At 42.7% G+C, this 26607-nt stretch overlaps 1 protein-coding gene across 5 annotated transcripts; it reads left to right on the top strand.

Moving 5' to 3' along the window:
* Positions 1–6945: 6945 nt before the first annotated feature.
* KCNG1 (potassium voltage-gated channel modifier subfamily G member 1) lies at positions 6946–16265 on the top strand. Of its 5 annotated transcripts, none has more exons than XM_067307671.1 (4): positions 6946–7035; positions 11462–11578; positions 12855–13659; positions 14150–16265. In XM_067307671.1, exons 3-4 carry the CDS (start codon positions 12901–12903, stop codon positions 14918–14920), a joined length of 1530 nt encoding a protein of 509 aa, XP_067163772.1. In that variant the 5' UTR covers positions 6946–7035; positions 11462–11578; positions 12855–12900; the 3' UTR covers positions 14921–16265. The 5 variants fall into 5 exon arrangements, with proteins under 5 accessions (XP_067163772.1, XP_067163773.1, XP_067163775.1 ...); XM_067307672.1 differs by lacking the exon at positions 6946–7035 and adding an exon at positions 9572–9603; XM_067307674.1 differs by lacking the exon at positions 6946–7035 and adding an exon at positions 11122–11158 and having other exon boundaries at positions 12858–13659.
* The last annotated feature ends 10342 nt before the right edge of the window (positions 16266–26607 follow it).

Below are 26607 nucleotides of genomic sequence, written 5' to 3'. Positions count from 1 at the left end.
CATAACATCTCCAGAACCGCAGATGGAGGAGGTATGTGTTACTCTTCGCTCCTCCAATGCCACGACTAACACAATACAGGCGTGCAGAAGCTCATGCACCAGTTCCCCTAACCATTTTCAGCAAGAACAAACCAAAGTAGGACAGTAGAAAAGCCTGATTCTGCCCATACACAAGCACACATTTGCAAACACAGAACTCACAAAAAAAACTGTACAAGGAATAAAGCTAAAGGAAAACTTTTCTCAAAACATGAATGCCTGATGGTTTTGCTTAATGATTAAAGTCCAGATTAAGATGTCTAAATTTAATCCTGTCTCTGCTATAGAGCCCTCTGTGATCTCCAGGTGGGACTCCGCTGATCAAATGCGGGTATCAAATGCTCAGATTACCTCAGATTCCCTTTATAGTGAGTTGAGTCTTAGCAGATACAGTTTATTTGTGTACCTTAAAGCGGGTAACCACATTTGGTCAAACAAATCTCAATTGGCAATAAAGGGAGCCTAGAGTGATTAAACTGACACCTTTCTTCTTAAGCAGGGTAGAGAAGGTAATCTTTAGCATTCCTTGGAAAAAGGCACCAAAAACAGATGAACACACCGTTACAGGGGAGACCATGGTTATCTGCTACATGTGTTCGAGGTGGACTGGACTGAGAGCTTTGAGACGCGCTTGGGATCGTGACCCTGAGGCATTTAGCCAATTTCTTCTGGCTCGCAGAGCACTTCATCACGCTGGAGAATTGCAAGAAAGACAGGCAATACTGCAATACAAGTGCGCATCTGTGTGGCTCGGAGAGGCATGACCCCAGCCAGGACATGGGAAAAGCGCATGGACCATGTTTTGTAGGCACTCTGAAAGTTATTCTAGTGGAAAGAGGAAGGGCAAGATGTGAGGAGCACAGAAATATAGGAATCTGGATTATTGAGTCTAGTCCCCTGCCATTACAACCATGTAATATAATACTTCTGGATCTAAGCACCTCTGTAAATTCAAGGAAAAGTCAAATTGCTATTTTAACTGGTTTTTTTGCAGTAAAACTCAGGAATACACTCTGAAGCTTTATCTATGGGAAGGTGTGCTACAGAAGCACTGCATTAAGAGCAATGAAACTATTTATGAGAAAAGAAGAGCCAGCAACAAAAATATCACATAGGCCACAAATCAGCCAAGAAATGTATCACCATACAGTGACAAGAGAATTGGCTCCATCTCCAGGCTGCATGCAATCTGCTCACCTTAAGGAGACCAGAACTCCCCCACAGAAGTCACCTTGAACTCCTCAGGGGAAGCTGATGAGAATAGTATTTCAGACAGTAATTATCATTGAAACACAGAATCATACAGGTTGGAAAGGATTTCAGGAGGTCTCTAGTCCAACCTCTGCTCAAAGCAGGGTCAGCTGTGAGGTTAGACCAGGTTGCTCAGGGTGTTTATTCAGTTGGGTCTTGAAAACCTCCAAGGATGGAGACTGCACAGCCTCTCTGGAAGCCTGCTCCAATGCTTGATTTTCCTTATGGGAGAGAAGTTTTTCCTTACATCCAGTCAGAACCTCTCTTGTTTCAATTTGTGCCCGTTGTCTCTCATACTCCTGCCAAGCACCACTGCGGAGCCTGGCTCCACCTTCCTGATAACCTCCCTGTTGGTATTGGAAGGCTACTAGCTATTAGTCTCCTCAAAGGCAGCTCTTCTCCAGGCTGGACAAGCCCAGTTCCCCTGGCCTCTCAACAGAGTGCTCCATCCACCAAATATCTTGGTGGTCATCTGCTGAACTCACTCCGGTTTATTGATGTCTTTCCTGTACTGGTAGCCCCAGACTGGATGCAATATTCTAGAAGTGGTCTAACAAGTGCCAGGGAAAGGGGACAAATCATTTCTCATGATCTACTGACTAAACTCCTGTTACTACATCCCAGGATACTGTTGGCCTCCTTTGCTGCCAGGGCACATCACTGGCTCATGTTCAGCTTGCTGTCTACCAAGACCCTCAGGTCCTCTTCAGGAAAGCTGCTGAAAACTAGCACTTCCGGTATCACGCTTTTCCATCAAACAATGAATTTTGCCTGAAACCAGGTAGTCTTGCTGCTTAGAGTGAGCCAAGAGGTCCCATTAGTGCCCATACCTTGAGAGTTTTAGAGCAGGCCGTGATCACTGCCTTGATCTTCAGCCACTTAAAGCCCTTCCTTTCCAGTAGGCCTCTCATTCTGGAAGGGCTGATAGCACTGAGCCTGGCACATACCTGCTGCTTCCTTTCCGGCGGCTGCTGCCAATGACTAAGTGCTTACTCTCCCTCTCGCTCCCCTTAGTACTCTATTCCCAATACCACAAACATAATGATAGGTACAGTTTTCTTCATATAATAGGAAAAATAAAGGTAGAAGTGGATCTAGGGATAAATAGAAATAAAGGGATGGATTTTCTTCTTCTTAAAGGAATTTCCTTGTTTAGTTTGAGAAAAAGAATAACTGACTTTCTGCCATGGACACATGGTAGAATGTATCCCGATTCTGAGCTTTTCTGAACCCTAAGCAACAGCAGCCTGTGCTACCTGCTTTCAGGCTAACAAAAGTATTAAGGTTTCTAAGACCAGGTGAATAATTTGCCATCCGGAAATTATTCAAAGAGTTTTGCCTCTATCTCTGTTTACAAAACCGTCCTCAAACAGATGGCATTTTTTGTAATGTGTTCATTAGTTGAAATTGTCTGATGAATAAGTTCTGTGAATAATCCTCAATCTGTAGCCTGGTTTTGAAAATTCTTACCTTTCGGCTTTATAGATATTTAAGTTCTGTTTTATGAGAGAGAAATTTACTCTCTTGTTTTGTTTGGAAAGTGAGAGGTGAAAGGTGCTATGAAGTTGAAATACTTTGTTTTGCTGGTAGCGCTGCTCCTGCCTGCAGAATGATGCTGGAATTATCTGCAAAAGCCAGAGAACAGCAGAAGAGGATTTCAATGTCAGCAATCAAAGGAACAGAAGGAAAAGCAGCCGCAAGATGCAAAAGTAATGAAAGTGGGATTAAAATTTTTCTCCACGGCAATGGTAATTCCTCAAGGAGTACAAAGTGGTAGATTTACTCCAGGAGTCCTCAGCCAGTTTGCCATGCAGTCAGCTTATCGCTGCAGAAAAACTGTTAGCATGCTACTCGTTATCTTCAAGGGCAGGTATTCACTTTAGTTTTTCACATGAATTCAGTGTTCATGAAAGATGAAGGCAAGACATGCCTGAAGAGGAAAGACCTCTATTTGCCAGAACAGATATAATATTGGCTGCAGCCAGTGACCTCACTCCTGACTTCTTTCTCCTATCGGAAGTCAGGCTCTCCGTGAAGTTGTTGACCTCACTGCTGAATCTGCCAACAAAGTGCCCAAACAAGGTGGCCTTTTCCACAGTCAGAACCAAGCCCGTTCCAAGACACCCATATTCATGCTTGACCATCCAGAAGCAACAAATTTCAATTGTTATTGCCCCAAACAGGGCAATAGTTTCTCTCATTATCTGTCTCCGTGAGCTGCCCACGGACACTATGTACTAAACGAGATGTTAAGGAGAGACTGATCCATACAGCAGGGATGACATATACCCATTATATTTTCTTCACAATTTCTACCAGTCCTTACCACAGGATATTTTCCTTCTTAGAAACAGCATTTTTTTTCTTTTCTCAGCACAAAAATATTAGTATGCCATATCCTTATAGTAACAAACTGGTGTGAAAGTCAGCCCAATGATCCTTAAGGTTGCATGCTTTTGAGAGATTTTCTTTAAGGGTATCAAAAATATTTTAAAGTGCAATCATCCACTGTGTCTTAAGCTGGGTAACTACTCTCTCTCTTCCTGTTCAACTGCCTTCCACCGATTGGATGGAGCTGGAGAGAGATATAATAGATGGAGAGAATAAGATCTGGCTATACAACAAGAATAATGAAGAATACATCCTGGTCCCTGTCCCCATTATTTTGTTGCCCTGTAAAAAGCTTACGCTCCTGAAGACCCCAGGTTCTCGGCTCTGCGCTAAGAATTGGGGTACAACCAGGTTTGACAGGTAGGATGAAAGTCCAGTTTGGAGCTATAAGAGATCAAGAGGTTGAGAGAGAAGAAGCAATAGACCCTTGTGAGCATAGTTTGGTATGATTTATTGAATAGAAGAAACACTGCACAAATCATATCATCTGGGGATGTGTAACGAGTTCTGTGTCATGCCCTGAGCCTCTTCCTGAAAGGACAGGTGTAGCTTGTGTGACGATCAGAAATCATAAAAATATGGGGTGGTAAATCTTTCAGGAGATCACTAAAACTATCTTTCCTGTTCTGAGGCATGGTCATGCATGCCACAGCCATTGCTGGCAGGTCTTTATCTAACTTTTTCTTTAAATTTTCAGTGAACAGATTGATGACCTCCATAGGTTCCAGCTGTTCATACACTAGTAGTTTGGGAGCGTTGGTTGTTTTTTTCCCCTCTGATATCCAAAGTAATCTCCACAACTGCACTTAAGTAAATTGCTTTTTATCCTACCATTGGTGGTCACAAAAAAATTGATTACTGTCATCTTTTTAAATATGTTTACCCATTTGAAGACTGTTGCCCTGTCCTAGCTTTGTGTTTTCTTTTCCAGACTAAACAATCAAATTCAGTCTTTCCTCACAGCTTATATTTTCTAAGCCTCTTACAATTTTGGATGTTATTCTCCTATCTTGTTTGCCTACATTTTTCTTTAAGTGTAACGCTTGAAACTGGCTAGAGTGTTTCAGATGAGTCTGACTAGTCCTAAACAGAACAGAAATAACACCCTCCAAAGTCTTACATATGCTCCTCCTGTTACTAGCGCTCAGAACAACACTCGACTATTTTACAACACTGCACAGCCTGTGATCCACTATAATCCCGAGCTTCTCTTCTGCAGTATTTTTGCCGAAACAAATAGTCCTCATCTTAAGTGCAATCTCTCTTCCTAAGTGCCACACATCACAAGATTGATACCAGTGTAACTTGCTTCTCAGGGCAAGGAATGGGGGCTCGTGGGCTCAAGCTCGGGTCTTGTCTAGGCTTAGCCTTAGGGTTAGGGTTAGTTTAGGAGAGAGAGAAAGCGTAGAGGCCCACATGGAGTGGGGCTGCAAAGGGCATGCCCTTCTTGAATTTTATCTTATTGATTTCAGACTGGTTCTCCAATATATCAGGATCATGTTAAATCCCAGTCCTGCACTCCATGGTCAGAATCATTGCAAATGTTATAAAAGTAAACTCCACTCTATCATCCAAGCTATTACTGAAAGTATTGATGAAAAACTGTTCCAAGACAATCCCCTGGGAGAGCCTACTTGATGTGTCCTTTCTCTTTGACAGCAACCATCAACAAATGCTTTTAAAATACAGGTTTTCACTAACAAGACTTACACCAGAGTCAAAACTCTTTAGAAACATTACTGCGGGCCATCAGCAAAACCAGTTGATTCCCTTCTACAGATAACGGTTGAGAGAAGCACGCTAAGAGATTTTCTCAAAGTCACATAAAAATCATATGCAATATCAGGAATAAAAAACAAGTTGCCCAGCTCACAGCCCTCTACACAACTGCTGTTCAACAGCTATGGCTGAAGAATATAAGCATGCCTATTTCTGTATGCCCACACAATTCTGAACCACAGACCAATTTAATTTAGAAAAATAAAGGAGATAATTGGCTAAAATTACCATAGCACAGGTTTTTATTTTGTATTACCATAGCAACAAAGGGCCTTACTTGAAACGAGCCCCCTCCCTTGCTCTTGGTACTCCTAATAAGACAGTCCCTGACCCACAGAGCTTGCAGACCACTATCCCCAGCCCACGTCAAGACGCAGGAGTTTATCTGCAGGAAGTTCCTTCTAAGACCAGGGCCTAAACAGATAAGAAAAATCAAAGTTTAGAGGTATGAGTATCTCTGTGCCAGCTGGGGGACTACAGCACACAGGCTGTGAGCGGTTTGCCCACAAACAAGTCTGTGACAGAGCTCAAGCTGCTGGTGTCTCTGTAGTGCCAGCTCGCTGTCCGGCCCTGGAACCGCGACTTAAATCACTGCTTTAAAACTGAGATCAAATCAACAGGCAGAAGCCTCCACCTAGATGTCAAACAAATTAACTGCTCTCCGAAGCTCTGACAACTAATACCAGTATGTTAATTGTCACTGTATTTTGCAAGGGCACCACAGGAATAAAGCACGGTTTTAGCTCTCCTGCAGGGAGTCATTGCTAGCAATGGGGACGGAGCGGGATTTTACAGTTTATACTTTAGCTGACACTTCTAATTATTCTTTAACACACGCACGCACGCACGGAAAACAGCACGGAATGGGAAAAGCACGAGAAGTTTTCGTATTGATGACAGCAGCCCTTGATGCCACCTGTGCTGCCCCCAGCACCTCCCCGAGCGGTGCCGGGGGACGCTGCGGGCAGAGGCGCCGGGGGTCGCCGGGGCGGCCCGCCGCTGCTGCCCCTCGGAACGGCGCCGGGGCGGGCTGCGCTCCGCGGAGAGGAGGAGAGGGAAAGCACCGCGGGCGCCTCCGTGCCACCCCTCGGCCAGGTCAGCCGGCGCCCAGACGGGGTTTTCGTGGCGAGGCCTCTGCGAAGCGGCTCAGCGCCGCCGGTGCCCCCCCACGCGCGCCCGCCGCGCGCTGCCCGCCCCGCTGCCGCTGCCGGTGCCGGTGCCGCTGCCGCTGCCGGTGCGGCGTGCGCGGGCTGTGCGCGGGGCGCCGTCCCGTCCCGTCCCGCCCCGCCCCGCTCCGCTCCGCCCCGCCCGCGCAGGGCCCCGCGCGCCGCCGCCGCCGCCCGCACCATGCGCCGGCTCGGGGCGCCGCCGCTCCGCCGCCAGCCGCCGCAGGGGCCCCGGCGCCCGCCCCGCCCCGCCGCGGCCGCCGGGCGCCTCGCCGGGCCGCGCCGCCCGCCCGCCCCGCACATGCGGCCGCCCCCGCGCCGCGCCGCAGCCCGCTGAGCACGGCCCCATGCCCGGGGCCGCCGCCCGCCGCGGGGCTCTCCCGGCGGCTGGCGCCGGGGCAACTTCCAGGCAAGTTTCCAGGGAACTTTCTTTTTTTCCCTCCGGGAGCAGCGCGGGGCCGGGCGGCTGCGGCGCGGCGCGGCGGGGGCCGCGGGCGGGAGGAGCGGCGGGGAGGAGCGGCGCGGCGCGGCGCGGAGGAGCGGCCCCGGGCGGCGGCCGCCGGCGGGGAGGCAGAGCCGGGCTCCCGCCGCGCTGCCCGGCTCGGCTCGGCTCGGCTCGGCCCGGCCCGGCCCGGCCCGGCAGCACCGCGGGGTCGCGCGAGTCCGCGCACGGCTGCGGCAACAGGTCTCCTGCAGCGGGGATGGAAGGGGGGGACTGTCCCCGTGCTGTCGCGCTGCCCGAAATCGGGCTTCCCGCGGGAGCAGGAGCGGGAGCGCTCGGCGGGCGAGGGCACCTCGCCCTTTTCCCCGCTTCCTCCTACCCCGTCTCTGCGAGGTGGCTGGCGGCCGCCGAGGCGGGTCCTTCGCACCGTCCTTGCGGGGTCTGCGCTGCTCGGTCCTTCCTTCGCGGCTCTCCCTCCCTCTCCCCGAGTTCTGTGTCTGCACGGTGCAGTATGGAGGCTCGTCTTTCAAATTTATTCTTCCTCGCCTGCTCTGAAGGTCTTTATAGCGCTATTTTTAAAATAATTACGGCTTCTATCTTACCCCGATGTGTTTACGGACTTCAGTTCATTAGCAACTAACACATAAAGTTAACTATTCAGGATAGGCAATGTATTTCTGGCAGATTTTTTTCGTTGGAAAAGACTTTGTGGGGAGAGAGAGAACAGGCATACAGTAACTCATCTGTGGCTATGTAGCTCTTTGTTTCAGTGGCAAAAGGTGTATCTACATGAATTAAAAATCCTTTTTAAGAAGATGTTCAAAAGATTGTTTAGGGTGTGACTTCTTAAAATTGAATACGTTTCTAGCAAAGTTATTTCAGTTTTGATTGTTATTGGCAGTATAAGGCTCAGCAACAATCGCAAATAAAACAAAAAACTGAGTAACATTTGTCACAATTCAGTTTGTAGGTTGCTATAACATGCCAAAAAGCATAACGCTGAGCAGATCAAGCACAGCAGTATGCAGACCTGAGTGTATTTTTTTTTTAGAAATGTTTTTCAAGATAACTTTGTTTTATGTTATACATTGACCTTTGTAAGTTTTACTCTGATTTGGCTGGAAGTTCACTTTGTAAGTAGAGAGTTGAAGTTTGAGGTCCACTGTTACTACATAAAGAGCTGCAGGAATACAGCTTGAAGTATTTCAGCCAGGTACCCTGACAGTGGTGATGCAGTATGGAAGTGATGTGTCAGAAGATAGGGGAATTCAATTCTGCTTGAAAGTACTGTCTTTTTAACTAAGGAAAGACTACAGGAGGAAAGATCACTAAACTGCAAGGCAGTTTCTTATGGAAGTCTTTCAGAAAAATCACTATATTCATATTCACCCTGCACTGAAATTTGTTTTACTAGATCAACAGACGGTAAAAAGCAACAGAGACGTTCCAGGGACTAGAATTGATGCAGGAGACTAGGGGGGAGTCATGTCTCTTCCCTGCACTCTTGTTGTGATCCAGGCACAACTTTGAATTGTCTGCATCACAGAACCGTATCAGGACTCCTTGCAGGAGCTCTGATTACATCAGAGATGCACTGCAGAATTCAAAATACTGCAGAGGACACTGAAGGGGGGGGAACAACACTTGAAGTGGAATTTTAGCATGTTATTCATGATTTCTATTTCTTTCCTTCAGAAGGACATCTTTAATAATTCTTTCCCCATTGTCTAGTAGTCTGGCACTTTTCCTGAATTTCCGCTGAAAGTAAGGGCCGTACAGATTTCTAATTCAATTTCTTCACCAGACATAATGGATAAGAATATCATCTTGTGCAAGAGAGATTCTTGAGATGTTATTTCTTCCTTCAACATGCACACCATGCCCTTTAGAGTCTTCGACATACTGTAGCCCTTGCTATGGGCCAGTTTTTCAGTATTACCATAGTTGTTAAAAGCCCAAACAATGATCAGGATTTTGTAATAGAGTAAGAGAGAGTTCTTGCCCCATAAGCTTACAAACAAAATAGGACAAGAGGAAAGGAAGCTAGGAAGCTCAGAGAGAAGTGATTTGCCCCAAATTAGCACACATTAGGAGCAGGAGTGCTGGGCAGAAGAACAGGGCTTCACCAACTCCCCAGCAAAGGGCAGAAGGGTTCCTCAGACAAGGAACAGACTCGCTAGGATTTTACCTTTGGCCCTTACCCAGAGCAGTTTTATCTGAGGATTTTAATGTTGCAGCACATCCTTAAAGTTCATCTTGTTTAATTGTTGGGAAAATTGTTGGCAAAATTGTTGCTATAGGCTAACATGTTTGTCCGACTTTATATTCCAGAGCATTGTCTTTAATCCTTAAGGCATCTCTTATAACTATCCACGCTGTCATCAGTCTGCACTGTATGAATAAAGCAATTTGCTTGTTGTTCAAGCTCACTAGCAAAAAACCCTTCCATTAATCAGGCATCTCCTGTCTTAAAGCACTGCTGATCATCATTCTGAAGAAGTGCCTTCCAAAGGGAAACAAGGAACATACAGAGAAGTACACTGCTTTATTTTTCTCCTTCCTCCTTTCCTTCAAGTCAGGCCATCTTTTTTATCGTCCTTTATTTTCTCCTCTTCTTCCTCCTGAGATATGATGCTATGTGTATCAGAGGTGAAGAATAAGTAAATAACGTGTATATAGCATCAAATATTGTAGTTTCTGTGTGGAGTCTGTTGGCTTGCCAGTTCTGATTATGGAAAAAGAAGGACCCACCTTTTATAACTGCAGTTATTCAGTGTGTTACACAGGGGATTAATTTGTCCAGTTTATTGTCTTGCACGGGTCGAGAGGCTGGAAGCAAAGAAAGAAATTCCCTTTTTTTGCTCTGTTATTTCACAGTTGATGCCTCAGGGTTACAGTATGCATCTGACACACGCAGAACATTGACATTTCCCTCTCCCCGTTTCTTCCCATTGTGTCAACAGTGGACATGGTAGGAGATCAAACCAGCTACAGAGAGGAGCTGCCTCTTCATTTTTCCTGGCTGAGATTCAGGGCGTAAGTTGTTGTTAACCGACATCATCTGGCATAGCAGAAGGGAAGATGGTTAGCTTAGGTCCCATTTATCCACAGTCTTCCATTAATCATAATCTTTATTCTCCTTGGGCCAGCCCTACCTTAGACATCGTTAAGGCAGAGAGGGGAAAAAGCTTTTTTCTAAATAAAACAAGTTACTCTAAGGGAAAGTGCCCTACATAAACCTACATCAGGAAGCCCCATTTTCCCACATCTAACCTATAGCTTAAACCCCCAGTGGCATTATTTCTGCAGATAACATGGATAGCATCTTGGGAACGCTTCAGTAGAAGCCTGGCTGCGAGCTCATTAGGAATGCTTCATGTGATGGGACTGTCTGCCCGGGTAATTGCCAGTTCAACTGTTCTTTACTTCTTCTGTTCAACATGCTCTAGCTATCACTGTCTTAACCGGCTATCGTTTTCCTCAGATATGTTCACTTATCTGAGTTCTGCAGCTTTACCAGTAGGCAATGGCAGAGTGCCATCATTTGTCATGAAGCTCCACTGATAATCCCAGCATTGGCTAGCATTTCCGAGAATGTGGCTTTTTAATACGATTATGTTTTGTGTTAATGTTCTTTCAGAAAACAAGACTTTCAGATCAGCGGGCCTTTGCTCAGTTTATTGCCTTTACTGAGGCAAGACATACTGAAACCGACTGGAGGTCTGAGCGCAGGCCCACATGGCTTTGGAATTGCCCGTCCCCTGCTGCAAGGGTTTCCAGACTCTTAACTCCAAAGCAGGGAAAGAGCAACTCAGCTCTGCGAGCAAGTACATAGTGATAAGACGCTGAAAGTTAAACATGCTTATGATTTTGGCATGGGGAACAGATTACTTTCCAAATAGCTGCTCTAAAAATGACTAGCAACAGCAACAGAGGTCCCACTTTGGGACAGAAGCAAGACAACACAGCTTACCTCTTTGCTTACCTCAGGCCAGAAAATAGTTCCTTAGCACTTGGACCATCTGAATTAAGCCTTGTCCATGCTTGCATATTCCAGTAAGCTTTCTTTATCCCACCACATGCTCTAGAGGTAAGTAAACAAATGATTTCCTTTTGTACTAAAGAGTATTACAGGAGATAATAACCATGAGATATCACTCCACACAAAGCTCACCGAGGGCCACCTGCTTGTAAGGGCAGGAAAGGAACTGCCCTTTTTAGAGTATTCCCTCTTGGAAGTTTTAGAGCAGGACTGAGATAATATTTTCTTGAAGGCAGCATTTTAAGTCCCCTTGCAGCAAAGACGGCTTGCTGCACTTAAACTGAAGTGCAGCCGTGTTTTAAGTATTTTACTGTTGCATATTCATGGATTATTTTTTTTTGTCTGTAATAGGTATGTAACACAATTGATGTGGTTTATAAACCCCAGCTTCTGAAAACGACAGTTCTGCATTTAAGGAAGTTACCCTAGTGGGGACATATATCCCCCAGGGTGCATATCAAAGAGGAGGTAAGTACAGCCAGGAAGAGAACAAAACTATATACTGCTGTTGTAGTCAGTGAAGTATAACATTTATGTTTATTCACTTTTCTGTGAACTTGAAGCTAGAAAGTCAGAATGCTTTCATATTTATTTATTGTGCAATCTTTTTGATAAATACTCTTATCAATAAATGAAGCTCAGTAGTTCCATGCTGTAAGCCACAGCTGACCACACAGATGAAAGATCTGGAACCAGTACTGTGTAACTCCCCCATGCAGGAGCTGACTTCCAGACCGACTTTTAAATTCATTCAGTTAGGGAGAGAAAAAGTTCAACATTTCCAGTACCTGGCTTTTGTACCCATGTGAAATCTATGATGACTTTATTCCACAGACCTTCCACTAGCGTTGTGTGAGCAGAATTTGAACCTGATTTGCAAAGTCATGTCTTAAAAATTTGTTTAGTTTTCTCTAATGACAGATAAAGATAGTCATCTTTGCTCTCAGCTACTATTCAATACATCAGTAGCACAGAGACCTGTTACTGCGTATGGGGTGTCAATTATAATTGAAATAATATTGCAATGTTTGTGTAGAAATCAGGTATTTCTTAACAATCTTTTGTAAATGAGTCTGCAAAAAGGAGATGCCATGCCATTAAATGTATATACATTAAATGTATATACAAACACTTTATGTGATCATCAATGCAAGTGGGTTTTTTTTCCAAAATTGTTTCCATTTGGCTTTTTATAAATTAGTCTTTTAGTAACTGTTTTTAAAAACATATATTTAGTGAATTATAACATAACTGATTTCTGATTATTTCTGTATAGTTAATGGGCACTAAAATACCTAAATTTTTTATGTATAGTAGTTAAATAGAAAGATTTCATTTCCTTTTCCACAAAACACATGAGTTCTGTATTCCTATGTGATACTAGCTTAATTTTTACACTTTGCTTCTGAACCAGGAGAATCCTGCCACATGCATGTCAATATTTTCTCTGATCAGTCTCTCTATACCCACTGGAAACCGAGACCTCTGCATTTGAGATAGGAGAAGCCTCCCAACGTGACAAACATGCCAAGTAGAGCTCCTGGATGAGGGAGTAGCCCTTGCCAGTCAGTTCTACCCAAACCAGCCTCACTAGAAACCTTTTCTGACCATATTCAGCCACTACTGTTTTCCTTCCAGTTATGTCACCAACCCAAAATATTTTCAAGCTTCAGTCACTACATTTCTTCCAAAGCTGAAAAAGGCCAAATACTCAGTAAACCCAAATATCTGTTCTTTGTTCCAGAAGACACTTGCAGAAGTGGCAAAGTGATGTGAAGTTAGCTTCCAAGATGACTCTTCTACCAGGAGAAAATTCTGATTATGACTATAGTGCCCTGAGCTGTGCTTCAGATACTTCCTTCAACCACACGTTCTTTCCAGAAACAGAAACCCTTAAGGGAGTCTTTTACCAAAGAGCCAGACTAATTCACCCTGAAGAGGATCTCCTGAAAGGCATTCACTCGGATGATCGGAAGCATCATATTATTATAAACGTGGGGGGCATTAAGTATTTGCTCCCATGGACCACACTTGATGAATTCCCGTTGACACGTTTGGGCCAACTGAAATTCTGTAACAATTTTGATGACATTCTGAACATCTGTGATGATTATGATGTGACATGTAATGAATTCTTTTTTGACCGCAACCCAGGAGCATTCAGGACAATTCTGACCTTTTTGCGGGTTGGAAAACTTCGGCTCTTGCGGGAGATGTGTGCACTGTCCTTCCAGGAAGAGCTGCTCTACTGGGGAATTGAGGAAGACAACTTGGACTGGTGTTGTAAAAGGAGATACCTGCAAAAAATGGAGGAATTTACAGAAATAAATGAAAGAGAGGATGATCTCCTAGAAAATGAAATTTCAGGTGAAACAGTGGAGGAGACAAAATTTGGCCTGTGCATGAAAAAGTTGCAAGACATGGTGGAAAGGCCCCAGTCTGGTCTCCCTGGGAAGGTGTTTGCTTGTTTGTCTGTTTTATTTGTAACTATTACAGCAGTGAACTTGTCCATCAGCACCATGCCTGACCTAAGGGAGGAGGAGGAAAGGGTAAGTTAGATTTTTGGGATGGAAAATAGTACTGTGCTGGGAAAAACAGAACAAATATAGGTCTGATTCTATTGATTTGAATGAGGATTTTGCAGCTGCCTTCAGTGGTAACAACACGAAGCATATTGGAAGTCTTACATGACTGTATTCAATTACTTGTAAGAGAATCAACCATATCGAGTTTTCTGTCCAAAGAAAATGTTGTTAGTGTGCATTCTTCTGTACAACTGTATATTATCTTTTTAAGCTTTGTATTTGCTATTTAGAAAGCCTGAAATAACTGAGCAATGTCTTCTGGGGAATAAGTATAGTTATTTTTCTAAGTTTTGCATTTAGCTTGTAGTTGCAGTTTGTCAGTGTGTTTCCCCACTACTGCAGTTTCAATGTCTTTAATATTTTTATTTAAAAAAAACCCTCTCTTCCTGTCACTATACCAACTAAAATAGTTATTCTCCAAGCACTGATTACAAACTCCTTCTCTTTCCTGTAGGGTGAGTGTTCCCAGATGTGCTACAATATTTTCATCGTGGAGTCTGTCTGCGTGGCGTGGTTTTCACTGGAGTTCCTGCTGAGGTTCATCCAGGCAAAGAGCAAGTTTGCCTTTTTGAGGAGACCCTTAACCCTGATAGACATAATAGCCATTCTGCCGTATTACATCACTTTGCTAGTAGATACCACTTCAGTGGGCTATAAAAAGCCAAGCTCTGGGAGCATCTACCTGGACAAAGTAGGTCTGGTCCTCCGGATACTCCGTGCCTTGAGGATTCTTTACGTCATGCGGCTGGCCCGGCACTCCCTGGGCCTGCAGACGCTGGGGCTGACGGCTCGCAGGTGCACCCGCGAGTTCGGCCTCCTGCTGCTCTTCCTCTGCGTGGCCATTGCACTGTTTGCACCACTCCTGTACGTCATTGAGAACGAGATGGCGGACTCGCAGGAGTTTACCAGCATCCCCGCGTGCTACTGGTGGGCCGTCATCACCATGACCACAGTAGGCTACGGCGACATGGTTCCCAGGAGCATTCCTGGCCAGGTGGTGGCACTAAGCAGCATACTGAGCGGCATCCTCCTCATGGCATTCCCAGTCACTTCCATTTTTCACACATTTTCACGCTCCTACGTTGAGCTAAAGCAAGAACAGGAAAGAACAATGTACAGGAGAGCACAATTCTTATTAAAAACAAAGTCGCAGATAAGCAATGCATCACAAGGGAGTGATATGTTATTCCCCAGTATCTCTTCTGAGACTAGGGACAATGAATGAAATTTAAGTTACTATTTCTCCTGATGTCAAGTAATGTTTTGTTGTATCAGATTCCATCTTTTTAATTTGCTTTGGAAGAGTTTTACAAAGGTAACCCTCATATTAAAATGAAGAAAAGGGGCTATTAAGTTTTAAGAAGTCTATTATTATGCTGTTTCTTTCTTTCTTCACTCCCCCAACCCCCTCAAGCAAGATGTATAGTTAGGACAGCTTTTTCTAAGCGATCACAGAGTGGGATTTTGAGACTTAAAAGTTCTCTGGCAAAAATAAGAACAACATATAATTATGTACCTGACAGGCTGCGTTGTCATTTGTAATACACATTTTTCAACCAAATCAGAATGTATATAATCATTAAACAGGCTGTCCCTTCTTTTTTTGTCCTTATAAATAAGTAATGTAAATAGAACAAAATCAGTGGCTAAATTCTCTCCAAGTATAATGCCATCGAGCATAATGGAAATAACCCCGTATATTTGTCCCATTGTGCTCTTAAAAAGCATTAAGCAAGATTTATGTCATTCACAAAGGCAAATGTATCTTTCTTTGTAAGTCAGCCCTAAACATGAGAAAAAGAATTGAGCTGTTTGTATCACAAGGCAACCTTGCTAAAGATGTAAATAGTCATAGTTCACCAGCTTCAAAATTTAGATGAAGTTACGGTGTTGATCCTATGTCACTGAATACAGTATTCCCAGGAACAAAGTCTCTGAGTTTTGTATCATTTAATATTGTTATCGAGGGGTGACTAGCTGCAAATCAAATGAAATATGCATGATAAGATGCTAGTCGTTCCCTACCATCTGTTGCCATGTTTTTTTGCTTTACCTCAGATAGAAACAGAATTAAAAGAGGACTGTTTCCAGGGGACACCCTGCCATTACTTGGCAAATCGGCGCTGCGGCTACTCATTCACATTCAGCATTTGGTTCCTTAAAGGAGCAAAAAATATATGGTCGTGGGAAGCTGCCAATGATGAAAAAAGAAAATATCATTTGAGTCATGGGGTGGGGGGGATTGACAGCTTTACACTTTACTGTCCTCAATCATGAGGGACTTAATTAACTGTACCTTTACCATTACTACAGACATCATAGCAACTCAGAAAATTTAGAATACGATACATAAAGGCAATTAAGTGCCCAAAACACAAGTCTCTATTCTTCATCCACACGTGTGTCTTGGTCCAGGTGCCCCCGCTGAAGTCCGTGGGAGTACACGGGTGAGTGAGACGCTCAGGTTTGGCACCTGTTTCTATGGAGATTAATGACAAACCTCCCATTTAGTTTAGAGGGAATGAGATTGGGTTGCATAACTGCTCTGGAGACAAAATCCAGAAACTTAACAGGAAAATCAAATCCATTTGTTTGACTGTATGTGTTCTCAGAGGTAAAGAAAAGCTAAACTTTAGAGTTGCACTTTTTTTTTTTTTTTTAAGTAGATTTTACTCATCATTAACTCTTAAGAGCTGGGGAAACGCTGGAGTTTCCATCACATTTACCAATGCCCTAATTTGCAGAATTACTATTGTTCACTGGCATTTCTTGAGCAGGTTGCTGGAAATGCCAGAATGTGTGATGGTTCGGTGATTTATATTTTTAAAAGAGATGGGATTAGTTCATCATCCTATGCTGTATGGCCAAGCCCACATTATACTGATTTTCTTTTCAAATGTCTTTGAAATAACATTTGAAGGTATTTTGGTATGCTTATTCTTAAAGAATAACTCCAAAACTTTAAAAAATGCATTTCACAAATACAAATAATTAGGACTCTAAGAGTCTTCACCCTGTCATAAGTAAAAAGGCCTATGGAACATTAGTGCAGAAAGTTAAAATATCTAGGCTGAGCTCTTGACAATTAATTACATGCCAGAACTAGGAATGTAACCAGCTTTTCACTCTCCTTCTTCAGCTTTAATTAGAGTTGGACAAAAAACAGGAACATTGTGACAAGAAAGGGACGTGTTTTTCATCCAAAATTTTCTAATTTCAAAAATGTTTGATCATCTGCAGCATTGGCTTCGACACAAGTACTATGCATCCTTCTACCTTTGTGTCAGCGTTCATTATAAAAATAAATGGTAATTAGTTTAGTCCTGTGATCAACAGTGAGTTATATAAGAATATTTTTGACAGGTTGGGCCATAAATGAGACACTATAAGGAGAAGTGAAGGGTTACCAAACCTAATATTATTTCCATTTTATGCTGGGTAACAAATGCTGAAGATTTGGCCATTTTCTCAATGTCTTTACACTGAGTTAATACTTGCTTATTATATATATATATATATATATATATATATATATTCTTTTTTATCCTAAAACTGTAGTTTGATTCTGCAGTCTTTGTCCAGAAAAAAAAAAAATCCACCCTGAAGCTGGGTGTTGGTCGGGGCCTGAAAGCATCTCGCCTATTGGGAGTTCAGCCCGAGTCAGGCACAAATCAGCCTGCCTGGACGTACCCCTTTGTAATTTTGTACTTGGCAACACATCACTTATAAGAATATCAACATGTTTTACTATGAATCATTGCAACAAACTTGCTTATGTTTTACACGAGGTGATACATACTGTAGTCCTAATGCTAAATAAATCCAGCTATACGTCTTAAGAGCACATTAGTATGAAACCCACATGCTGTGTTCCAGCTTCTACCGTGAAGGCTGAAGGTTTAAGATGATTATGTCTCTTTACAGTACATTATCTCAAACTTTAGTCAAATTCATGAAAATTACGGATTGATTCAAAAGCTGACTCTTTCCACTGACACAGCTGACAGCTACCAAGTCAGCTATCATTCCTTTCTTGTTTTTCTGCATTTTAACAGCATGTGCAGTCAACAAGAAAGTTCCAATAAAAACACTCCGTGCTTTTATGAAGTCAAAGGGATTGTTTGAATTGCCGCTGCTAAGTGGTGGTGCACGTCTCCAACAGAGATCGGCTTGCATTGCTATTTATATTATCCTGTGCATACTGCAGTAATATGTATAGTATGAAATCAAACAGCAGTAGCTGTATTAATTTTGATTAATAAAGTTTTAGGCCTTTCATTTTCATGTGCTGCTTATGGCATAGAAAGACTGTCACCATGTTATAGGCATGCTTGACAATCTGGGGTCAGTATGAGAAGTGACCAGCAGCTGAGGGAGAATTTGGCTCTGAGCATCACTAGCTAAAGCAGACTGGCTGTGAAAGAAAGCATTTATTAGGAAATAAAATTATCTAAGTGTCCCCACTTCCTCAAAAATGGTAACAAAACCAACAAAAATCACTTGATGAATGTAACACTGGCAAATTGCAAAGACAGACCCACAAGGCTTCTCTTTAGCTTTACATCAGAGAACATCATTTACAGGGTGAGTTGGAGTAAAGATTTGTATTACAAGACCATTCACTACAGGTCAAGGTCTTAGAGAAATTTCTCTTCAGGGAATATATAGGAGTTGGCACCATCTGTCCCTTTATATTTTTTCCACTGTAATTCAGTACTCCAGATTTTCAGAGTCAGGAGCTTTAGCAGTGTCAGTGAATAGTCAGAGGCTTTAGCAGTGTCCAATTAAATAAAAAAAGAAATTATGCAGAACTGAATCATGGATTTACACATCATCAGATACATGTGTCTGGGAAGGAAAGCTGGCATGATCTATACATTCATGACTTGTGTGGGTAGAGTTTAACTGAGTATTCAGGCTGACGCAAACGCAAAAACTGTTGCAGTAGAAGGCACTCGTTGCTACTGCTGTAGTTCTCTTGTGTGATTAAAAACAAGGTTTCACAGGAATCTCTCTGTAAGCAGGACCTCCCCATCCAAGTGGTCTTCACCTTTTAGGCTAAAGAGCAAGGCCCAGAGTCACCGTAATTAATATTAGGTACTTACTGAAGTGCCTGAAGTAGCCGTCTAGTTGTCAAAAGATCAGAATCACCACGGGGAGAGTGTGTTCTTCTCTTATTCCCCCCCCCCCCCCGCCACCACCACCATTTAGAGGGAACCTAGAATGAATTACACCCTTAATTCAGGTGTCTCATTAAAAGCCCAGTGTTAGGATAGATGAATTGCAGCCGTATTCTTCAATTGAACAAAACCACCAACATCTACCATCACTAACTCTCCATCATCTGGCCTTTCCACATCTCATTCACTGCATACTGGGACCAAGGAATATGAAGCAGCACAAAGAATCCTGATGTGAGGTCCAGAGAGGCCAGCTTGGTCTTGATCAGGATCACCAGTTCACACCTGACCATGTAATAGCTGTGTTCCGCACGGTTACTGAATATTTTTTGCTTAGATAAGAAAAAATACTAGAAAGTTAAAACAAGAGGAAAGCAACAGGTATTTTGCACAACAAAGCTATAAAACTTCATATCCCACTTATTTGCAACAGGTTGAAAATTGGACTAGATACTCCTAAATCCATACGGATTTAACTGACTGTGTTTAATCAGAAATTAAATGTGACAAATGTGACTTTGAAGACCGGGACACCAATCTCTGGTCACACATCAGTCAGTGACATTAGCCAGCTGACCGGAGCAGTTGACTCCGGCCCAGACGTCAGAGTTCACTCATCATTTTCATTTACATCAGAAGTTGCTACAATATTATATAGCCTGTCTTGTTCTGCTGTTAATAGCTGCTGTTAGCAGCTGCTGTTAGCTTCCTCATTAGAGATTTTACAGCAACTTTAGTATCTGTTTATCAAAAGATGACATGGGTGCCAAAAGTACAGAAAAAAACCATCACCTGAAGTACAATGCAGATTGCCTTGGGAAACAGTGGAGCAGTGGTGTCCCATAGGCCATTCTGGGATCACAAGAGTGCAACCTATGATGGATTGAAGGCATGAAGCTGAAGTGCACCACAAGGGACGAAGGGCACCCTGCCATGACCAAAAGTAGTCTTCAAAAGTTCTATTGCTAAAATGGAAAATGCTTAACACTAGATTTACCCACTTACCCATTTACCACTTCATCCACGGCATTTTAACAATCCCTTTTCAGCATTGCTAATGATCTCAATGTTACTAACTTAGCAATGATCATATAAAAACATCAAGAGAGAAAGGGAGAAGACTGATTTTAATCTGAAACCTCTAATTCACTAAAGCACTTCAGCTTTGTGCATGTTCTTCTGTCTTGTCTTCTTACATTAGAGTGTAAGTCCTTGGGACAGTATTTGTTGTTTGGCATCAGCCAGTAACTGTATAGCACTATGTAAAATCACACACCACAAATAAAGATAAATTCACACACCACAAAAAGTCAAGGAGAATTCTGCCTGCACTGCCAAACTGAAGAAGTTCAGCGTTTGGCGTATTAATTATTAACAATAAAATTAGAACTTTCTCTCCTTGTGCTCATTGTTTTTCTTTATCATTTTCCAGTATCTCATGTCTTCTGTAATACTCCCTAGAAATCACCAAAGATATCATGAACACTATCAGCCCTGCTGAAAGCATGGTGAAGAAAGGATCGTAATATCGGGGGATGTTTCTGCTCTGTCCAACAGGGCTTTTACTTTCTCTTTGCCCATGGGAACTCACCCAGAAGCACATGCCACTTGAACAGAAATAAAGTTGTGCCATAACTGGAAACACAGAGGGCCAGTTAGAATGATTAGAGAGTATTTGTTGCACTTTATAAATATTCATTCATTATCCCTGTAGCCCTTTTGACATGAGTTGAACAGCCTTGTGCAATGCTGAAGTCAGCTAGGGCATATAAACACATGGCACTGTCAAGCTAAAGTTTCAGCTTCTCTCTTATTGGGCATCCTTTTTTATGACTGCAGTTTTGTAGCCATACTTAATTATGATCATAATTTTATTCCTACATCCATTGTGAAGCCAGAAGAACAGGGCTGTAAACTACATTATTAGCCTGCTCAAGTGACTGATCTGGAATACAATTACCCAACCATCATCTGGAGATTAGAACTAAAAAACCAAGGTCGTTTATTTCTGAAACTAGACAGCTAATTTTGCAGCCCTCAGTCACGCAAGTGAGATGGTCAACAAGTACAATAAACATTATCTTTCTGCTCAGTATAACAATATTACTGTTATGGTGTGTCTATCACAAGAACAAAGTTGCGTGGACTAGCATATGTTTCTATAGCTAATTATATACAGAGATAATGTTTTGACACAATTATTTCAATTCACCATTCAGCAGTGAGGCTCATTTTCATTAGTCACATACTCTATGTCACAAAAAACCTGAGTTATATCAGCCAGAACTTTCAATATCTCAAAAGTTAAAGAGACATGTTTCAGGGGACAACTTGAGCAGGGAAAGTTAAGATTGCAAAGTCTCATGTGGCACAGTAAGCAGATGATGTTATTTTTTTAGCTAGGTGAAAGGAGGGAGCACAAATTCAACATTGGCATCACAAGACGAAGAGGAACTTCCATGACTTGATGGAAATAGGGAAGAAACACCAGCAACAGAAGTGAGTTAAAGCTGGCACCTCATCCCACCGTATAGGCTTCTGTATGCCTCAAAATTGCATTAATACAACTTTTCTCTCAGTGGGACTTGCGCAAGCCTAGACACGCTATTTTTTTTTCCCCCTTTGATTCCTTCACTTCCACATACAGCAGTAACTCTGGTCCACAACTAAAGTAATTAAAGCACTTGCACAAGACCATGACACACATTTAAGTTTTAGGCATATTACTGACATGCAAAACCAAAAGAAAAAAAAAGTCCCTGTAAATTGAAGTTTGTGATTATTTGCTGAACTTGAATATGACTGTATTTCTTGTTATAATAGTTTTAGTACTCAAAATGCATGATAAATGACGGAGGAGGCCTTGGTCAATTCTGCTAGAAGAGTTAAGAGTTAGTAAGAAACACTAAATTCAACCTGTGTTTCAATGCTTTGGCTAAGATAATGGTTTGCAGCAAAGCACAGGGAAGAACATGCCAGATTCAAGCATCTAACATTGCCATCTGCGGGCCACTCCTGGCAGTTCACTTCTGAGCCTTGGAACCCTGTCCTAAAGCATCAATCCACACCAGTCAAGGCTTCAAAAAGATGTAGAAAATATTCTGAAAATTTGTTTTTAAAATATAGAGGCAAATATTGAATCCCCTGCACAGCTTGGCTTCTGCATATGTGGCCTCTCATTTGCCAGGCCAGGCTGTTACATCTGCAAATTGGTATATAGCTACTGCCTTCTTAGTTTCTGGAAAGTGTGTAGCACATGTTGACACTGCATAGACATCAATAAACGATATTTATACAGCATTTATTTGGCTGGTGTATTCGGAAGTGACAGTTTTCAAACAGTTAATGGAACTTTATATGATTAAAATTAAGAATCTTCAGGGTCACATGGAGAAAATGCAAACACTTTCAATGCTTGTATAAGGGCAGTCTGATCACTGACCAGTTACAGTTTGATTTCTAAGAGGAACTACAGGATTTGCTTCAAAGGAAAAAAAAGGTCACTCGGTTAATTGTATCTGTGCAACCACTTAACCTTTAAGGAGTTCAAATGTGCCTCACCCAAACTCCGCTGCTGCCACATTGCAAGGTAGCCACAGAGATAGTGGCATTAGTTCGATTTCAGGGGTGGGATTCAGCCCATGTAACAGTCATTTACAGCTGTTTTAGGAAGCAGGACGGCTTAAGCAGTCACAGCTCCTCTTTGCCTTTCCTGTCTTTCCCCCTTTACAGCTGCTCATTCCCACCCCAGGCTTTGCACTGTGCTAGCGCAGGCATTCTTGTTGCTGCATGATGAATTGGACCAGGAAATTCATCCTGCTGAAAAATAAACCAGAAGAAATGATTCCCTGACCCAGTCCACTCTGCAGTCGCACAAATACACATACCAGACCAAAGCAAAGGGCAGGGAGGGGCCAGGGAAGGCCTAAGCCAGCACTGCTAAAAAGTTACTTGTGAAACTTCACTTAAAGTGATGCATCCCACCATCAGCCAGTTGACTGGGATCTAGCAAGGCTTAGTGGAGAGTTTTTCCAGAGTTTTTTTGGTAAGCTGGGATCAATCACCCTGCAAAGGAGATATCTGTTTCTCTCCCTGACCACAGGAAGAACTTGAATCTGACAGTTGGTCTAGCAGCTAACCTTTAAATGTTTAAAATCAGAAAAAAGTAATCTCATCCAGAGCATCTTTTTTAATACAAACTATGAAATTGCTGCTTGTTCATTGACAGAGGATGAATCTATATTTCTCAAACTCACAAAACTCTCAAACTTACAAAACATTTGTGAAAGTAGCAAAGACATCACTGCATTACGCTCAAAAGAAAAAGAGTTGTCACTGAACACTGATCTATAGACAGACACAGAATTTATGACGATGGATAGGCCAAGCTCAACAGAAAGAGCAATCAAGTCTTTCTGGGTAGTGAAAGCAGCTGTAAATAACAATAGCCTGCACAAAGTAATGGCCACATGGCAGATAAAAGTTAAGTCTTGTGGATCCCAAACCTCAAATGCAGGCACTAGGGCGTAAATTTGTAGCTTGAGGTGCTTCTCCACTCCAATATAGGGTCATCTAACCGAGCACCTCCTGAGTCCTACTCTCCCAGTGCCAGCCAAGATCTCCCACCCACGCTTTCCTCGGAGGCACTGACACTCCTCTAACCCTCCAGTGAGCCACGTCTTCGGCAGGGTTAGTTTTCTCCTTGCAAAGGCTCACGGAGGGATCTAGATGAGCGCCAGTATCTGCAGAAAGAATGGGTGGAAATAAACAGCTTCAGACAGGGGGGACAGTGGCAGCACTAATGTAGAGTGACTTAACCTGCTGATGAATTGTGCCCCATGGACTGGGGAGAGAGAACACTAGTACAGGAGTTGGGAGGAAAAAGAAATACAGGAATCAGCCCAGAGCTCGTGAAAGCAGCCAGCGGGGTATTCTCCATAGTTCCTTTGCCTGCCTTTATGGAAACATGGACTTTCACATTCATTCTAGTAAACAAACAAGATGGCACCAAGGTGCCAATCCCCACTATTCCACCCAAGGATGAACAATCTTGCAAGGTTTGGGTTCTAAACTAAGCAAAAGCGAAATAGGGAAAAAAAGGAAAAAAATCTATTTCAAAAAATGCACTAGACGTTTTAAGGAAGGGACAGTATTGTAGCTCCTGCCCTCTCAGATAAAATGTTACTGTGTTATATTTCTGTGATAGGCAATTCATTTACCAGTATGGATGTACACACATTTCCTGCACTGTTCATTAGTTGGGAATAGATCAATCTATATTTCTGCATATAATTTCTGCACATAATTTCTGTATATAATTTTGGCTCTGAAGTTGTATCAGTAGTATCACTTATGATTTCAGTAGCTTTGTCACCCTGTTTCCAGATTCTTAGAGCTCACTATAATGAGAAAGAACAGGTAAAGAAGAAGCAGATAGAAATGAAGAACAGGTGGGGAATAACCACAATAACAGTTTTCTTGTAATGTAATTGCTCACAGTACAGCCCACCAGTGCCTATCTCACCTTCTCAGCTGAAAGTCCCCAGCAGACATCACAGCAATAGTGAATCATAAGGAGAGATGGAGAAGAGCATAAGGTGCCTCGCAAAGTGGAAGTCTACGGATGTTGTGAGCAATGCATGAACAAGATCCTTTGCAATGTCAGCACAGGCACAGGAGAAAGGCTGTCAGCCTCTTCCTCTTATTGGTACTTTGGAAAGGGAAAATTTGAAAATAAAACAGTCATACAAACAGTCATCTCTAGAACAGCATCTCCAGCAAGAAAGCTCCTCCAAGAGAAAAAACACAAAGCTTCTATCTGCACCTGATACTCTCTCAAGTGAAGATGAAGCCTGCACAGCCATGAGACTGATTAGGGAGGAGAGAGAGAGAGAAGGCAAAAGATGCTCTGTGGTCCTTTTCTCCTCCTGGTAAGATGATGCTTAAGTATCTGTCTGTAGCCATCTTCAAGCCTTGATGTCTTATATACAGAGCCACATTTACTGGTGAGCAATCAGAGCAGTTGCCTAATACTCCTGGTTAGGTAGCAATGCAAGTTGTCGAGTTGGATATGGGAAAGAGGAATGTACCTGTGCCTTCATCTGTTCCCAGAACTCCCATAACTTCCAGCTCAGCCTGGAACAATGAACCAAATATTATTATCATTACTTGAAACTAATAGTGGGAAGACTAAAAGGAAGCAGATTTAGAGCCTCTTTGCAATCTTCTGGGATCGCAGGATAAGCCACATAACTTCTTCCTTTTGTTCAAGTTCAACTACCTCTGGAACAGATAGGACAACATTCAACAGCATCAGGATGTTATAAAACAGTTCCTGTCAATGTCTATATTCTGAGCTCCTGCACAAAAAGTTCAAAGCATTGTTATTCTTAGAAACTTTCACATGTTGTACAAGGTTTTTTTGGGTTTTGGTTGTTTTTGTTGTTGCTGTTTAGAAGCATTGAACATCAATGCTACTTTTTTTTTCTTTTACACCACAATGGAGACAAAAAATGGGACAGATGAGAACCTATAAAATATGAAGGATTGGTGCTGAAAAGGCTAAAGAGATGAGGACATTACATTTAACCTTACACTATGAAAACTGAAGGGTGTGAAGATGGAGGTAATAGCACACAGGAAATAACGACAAGAAATTTCATCTCAGTAATTGTGCTTTGAATGGACTGTAGTAGGCCACTACAGACATATAAAGAGGAGGAGGTAAATAATAATCAGGGCAGAAGATGAGGGGGCCCCAAAAGAATTCGGAGCAGAAGGCAAAGGAGAAGAATTAAATTGTTTAAAAAATAAAGTGTCAAGAATCAGACACTTCCTGGATCAGTGGAGCAAGAAAATTGATTCAAAGATTAGTGTTAGAGCTCTGCAAGTGATTTCTGTAAATTCTACCTAAAGCTGAAAAATCACTAATGGTTCTATAATACAATACCTGGAACATGCCTGTGCTCTCTGTGTGTATACATATATACACACACACACACATATATGTGTATATATATAAAAAGACAAGTTTAAATCCTTTAATGTCTTTGTTTCATACCCTTTATTGTGATATTAGAAACCTATTTCGTAAGAGTTTCCATTTACTATTCATGAGCAGGTGAATGCCCATCAGTATATCAGCATTAATTTCCTAGTTAAACATAGGAGAGGAGCCATCTTAAAGTTGGAAACAACCTTTCTTCCCAAGCAGAGATTCGGTCTCCTAGCAACCGCATGAACACCTTGCAAATAAAACAGCTTTTTTGCACAGAAGGGCCTCACGCCAGGGGCACAGAGATCCTGCGAGAAGGTTCAGCTGCCCATTTCTTCCTTCAGCGACCCAGGATGAAGGGTCATGCCAGCAGGACCTCCGGCAGATGCACACCTCAGGGCCCCAGTGAAGGAAGGATGCTCTCTCCCATTGCTCTGGTATCTGAGCACCCCCAACCAAGCAATAACAATAATCATCTCTTTTTTCCTTCCTAACCTACAGGAGACAGTGTCAAGAATTTATCAGAAGGATGAAGAGAAGACATGGATTTTGTATTACACTCTTAGAAGGGTTAAGTCCACAGTTCTTGTTTCTCCAAATATACAGCCTTTGTTTTGGGCATCGTCATAGGCCACTTTCATGCTGATCAAGTTCTGCTGCTCTAGAGGAAGGTGATCATCATGCCCGAACTGGGCTGGCAAAAGTCATTGTGCCCGGACTGTGGCTGAATCCACGTGC

This window comes from Apteryx mantelli, chromosome 18, assembly GCF_036417845.1.
Source record: "Apteryx mantelli isolate bAptMan1 chromosome 18, bAptMan1.hap1, whole genome shotgun sequence".
In the NCBI taxonomy this organism is placed as follows: domain Eukaryota; kingdom Metazoa; phylum Chordata; class Aves; order Apterygiformes; family Apterygidae; genus Apteryx; species Apteryx mantelli.
This window is presented reverse-complemented; position numbering and strand designations above follow the sequence as displayed.

Bases quoted from the DNA above. Each gene is read 5' to 3' on its own strand.
- KCNG1 (XM_067307671.1), top strand. From the start codon at position 12,901: ATGACTCTTCTACCAGGAGAAAATTCTGATTATGACTATAGTGCCCTG. The intron at 13,660-14,149 runs GTAAGTTAGATT...TCTTTCCTGTAG, and splicing joins TAAGGGAGGAGGAGGAAAGG to GGTGAGTGTTCCCAGATGTG.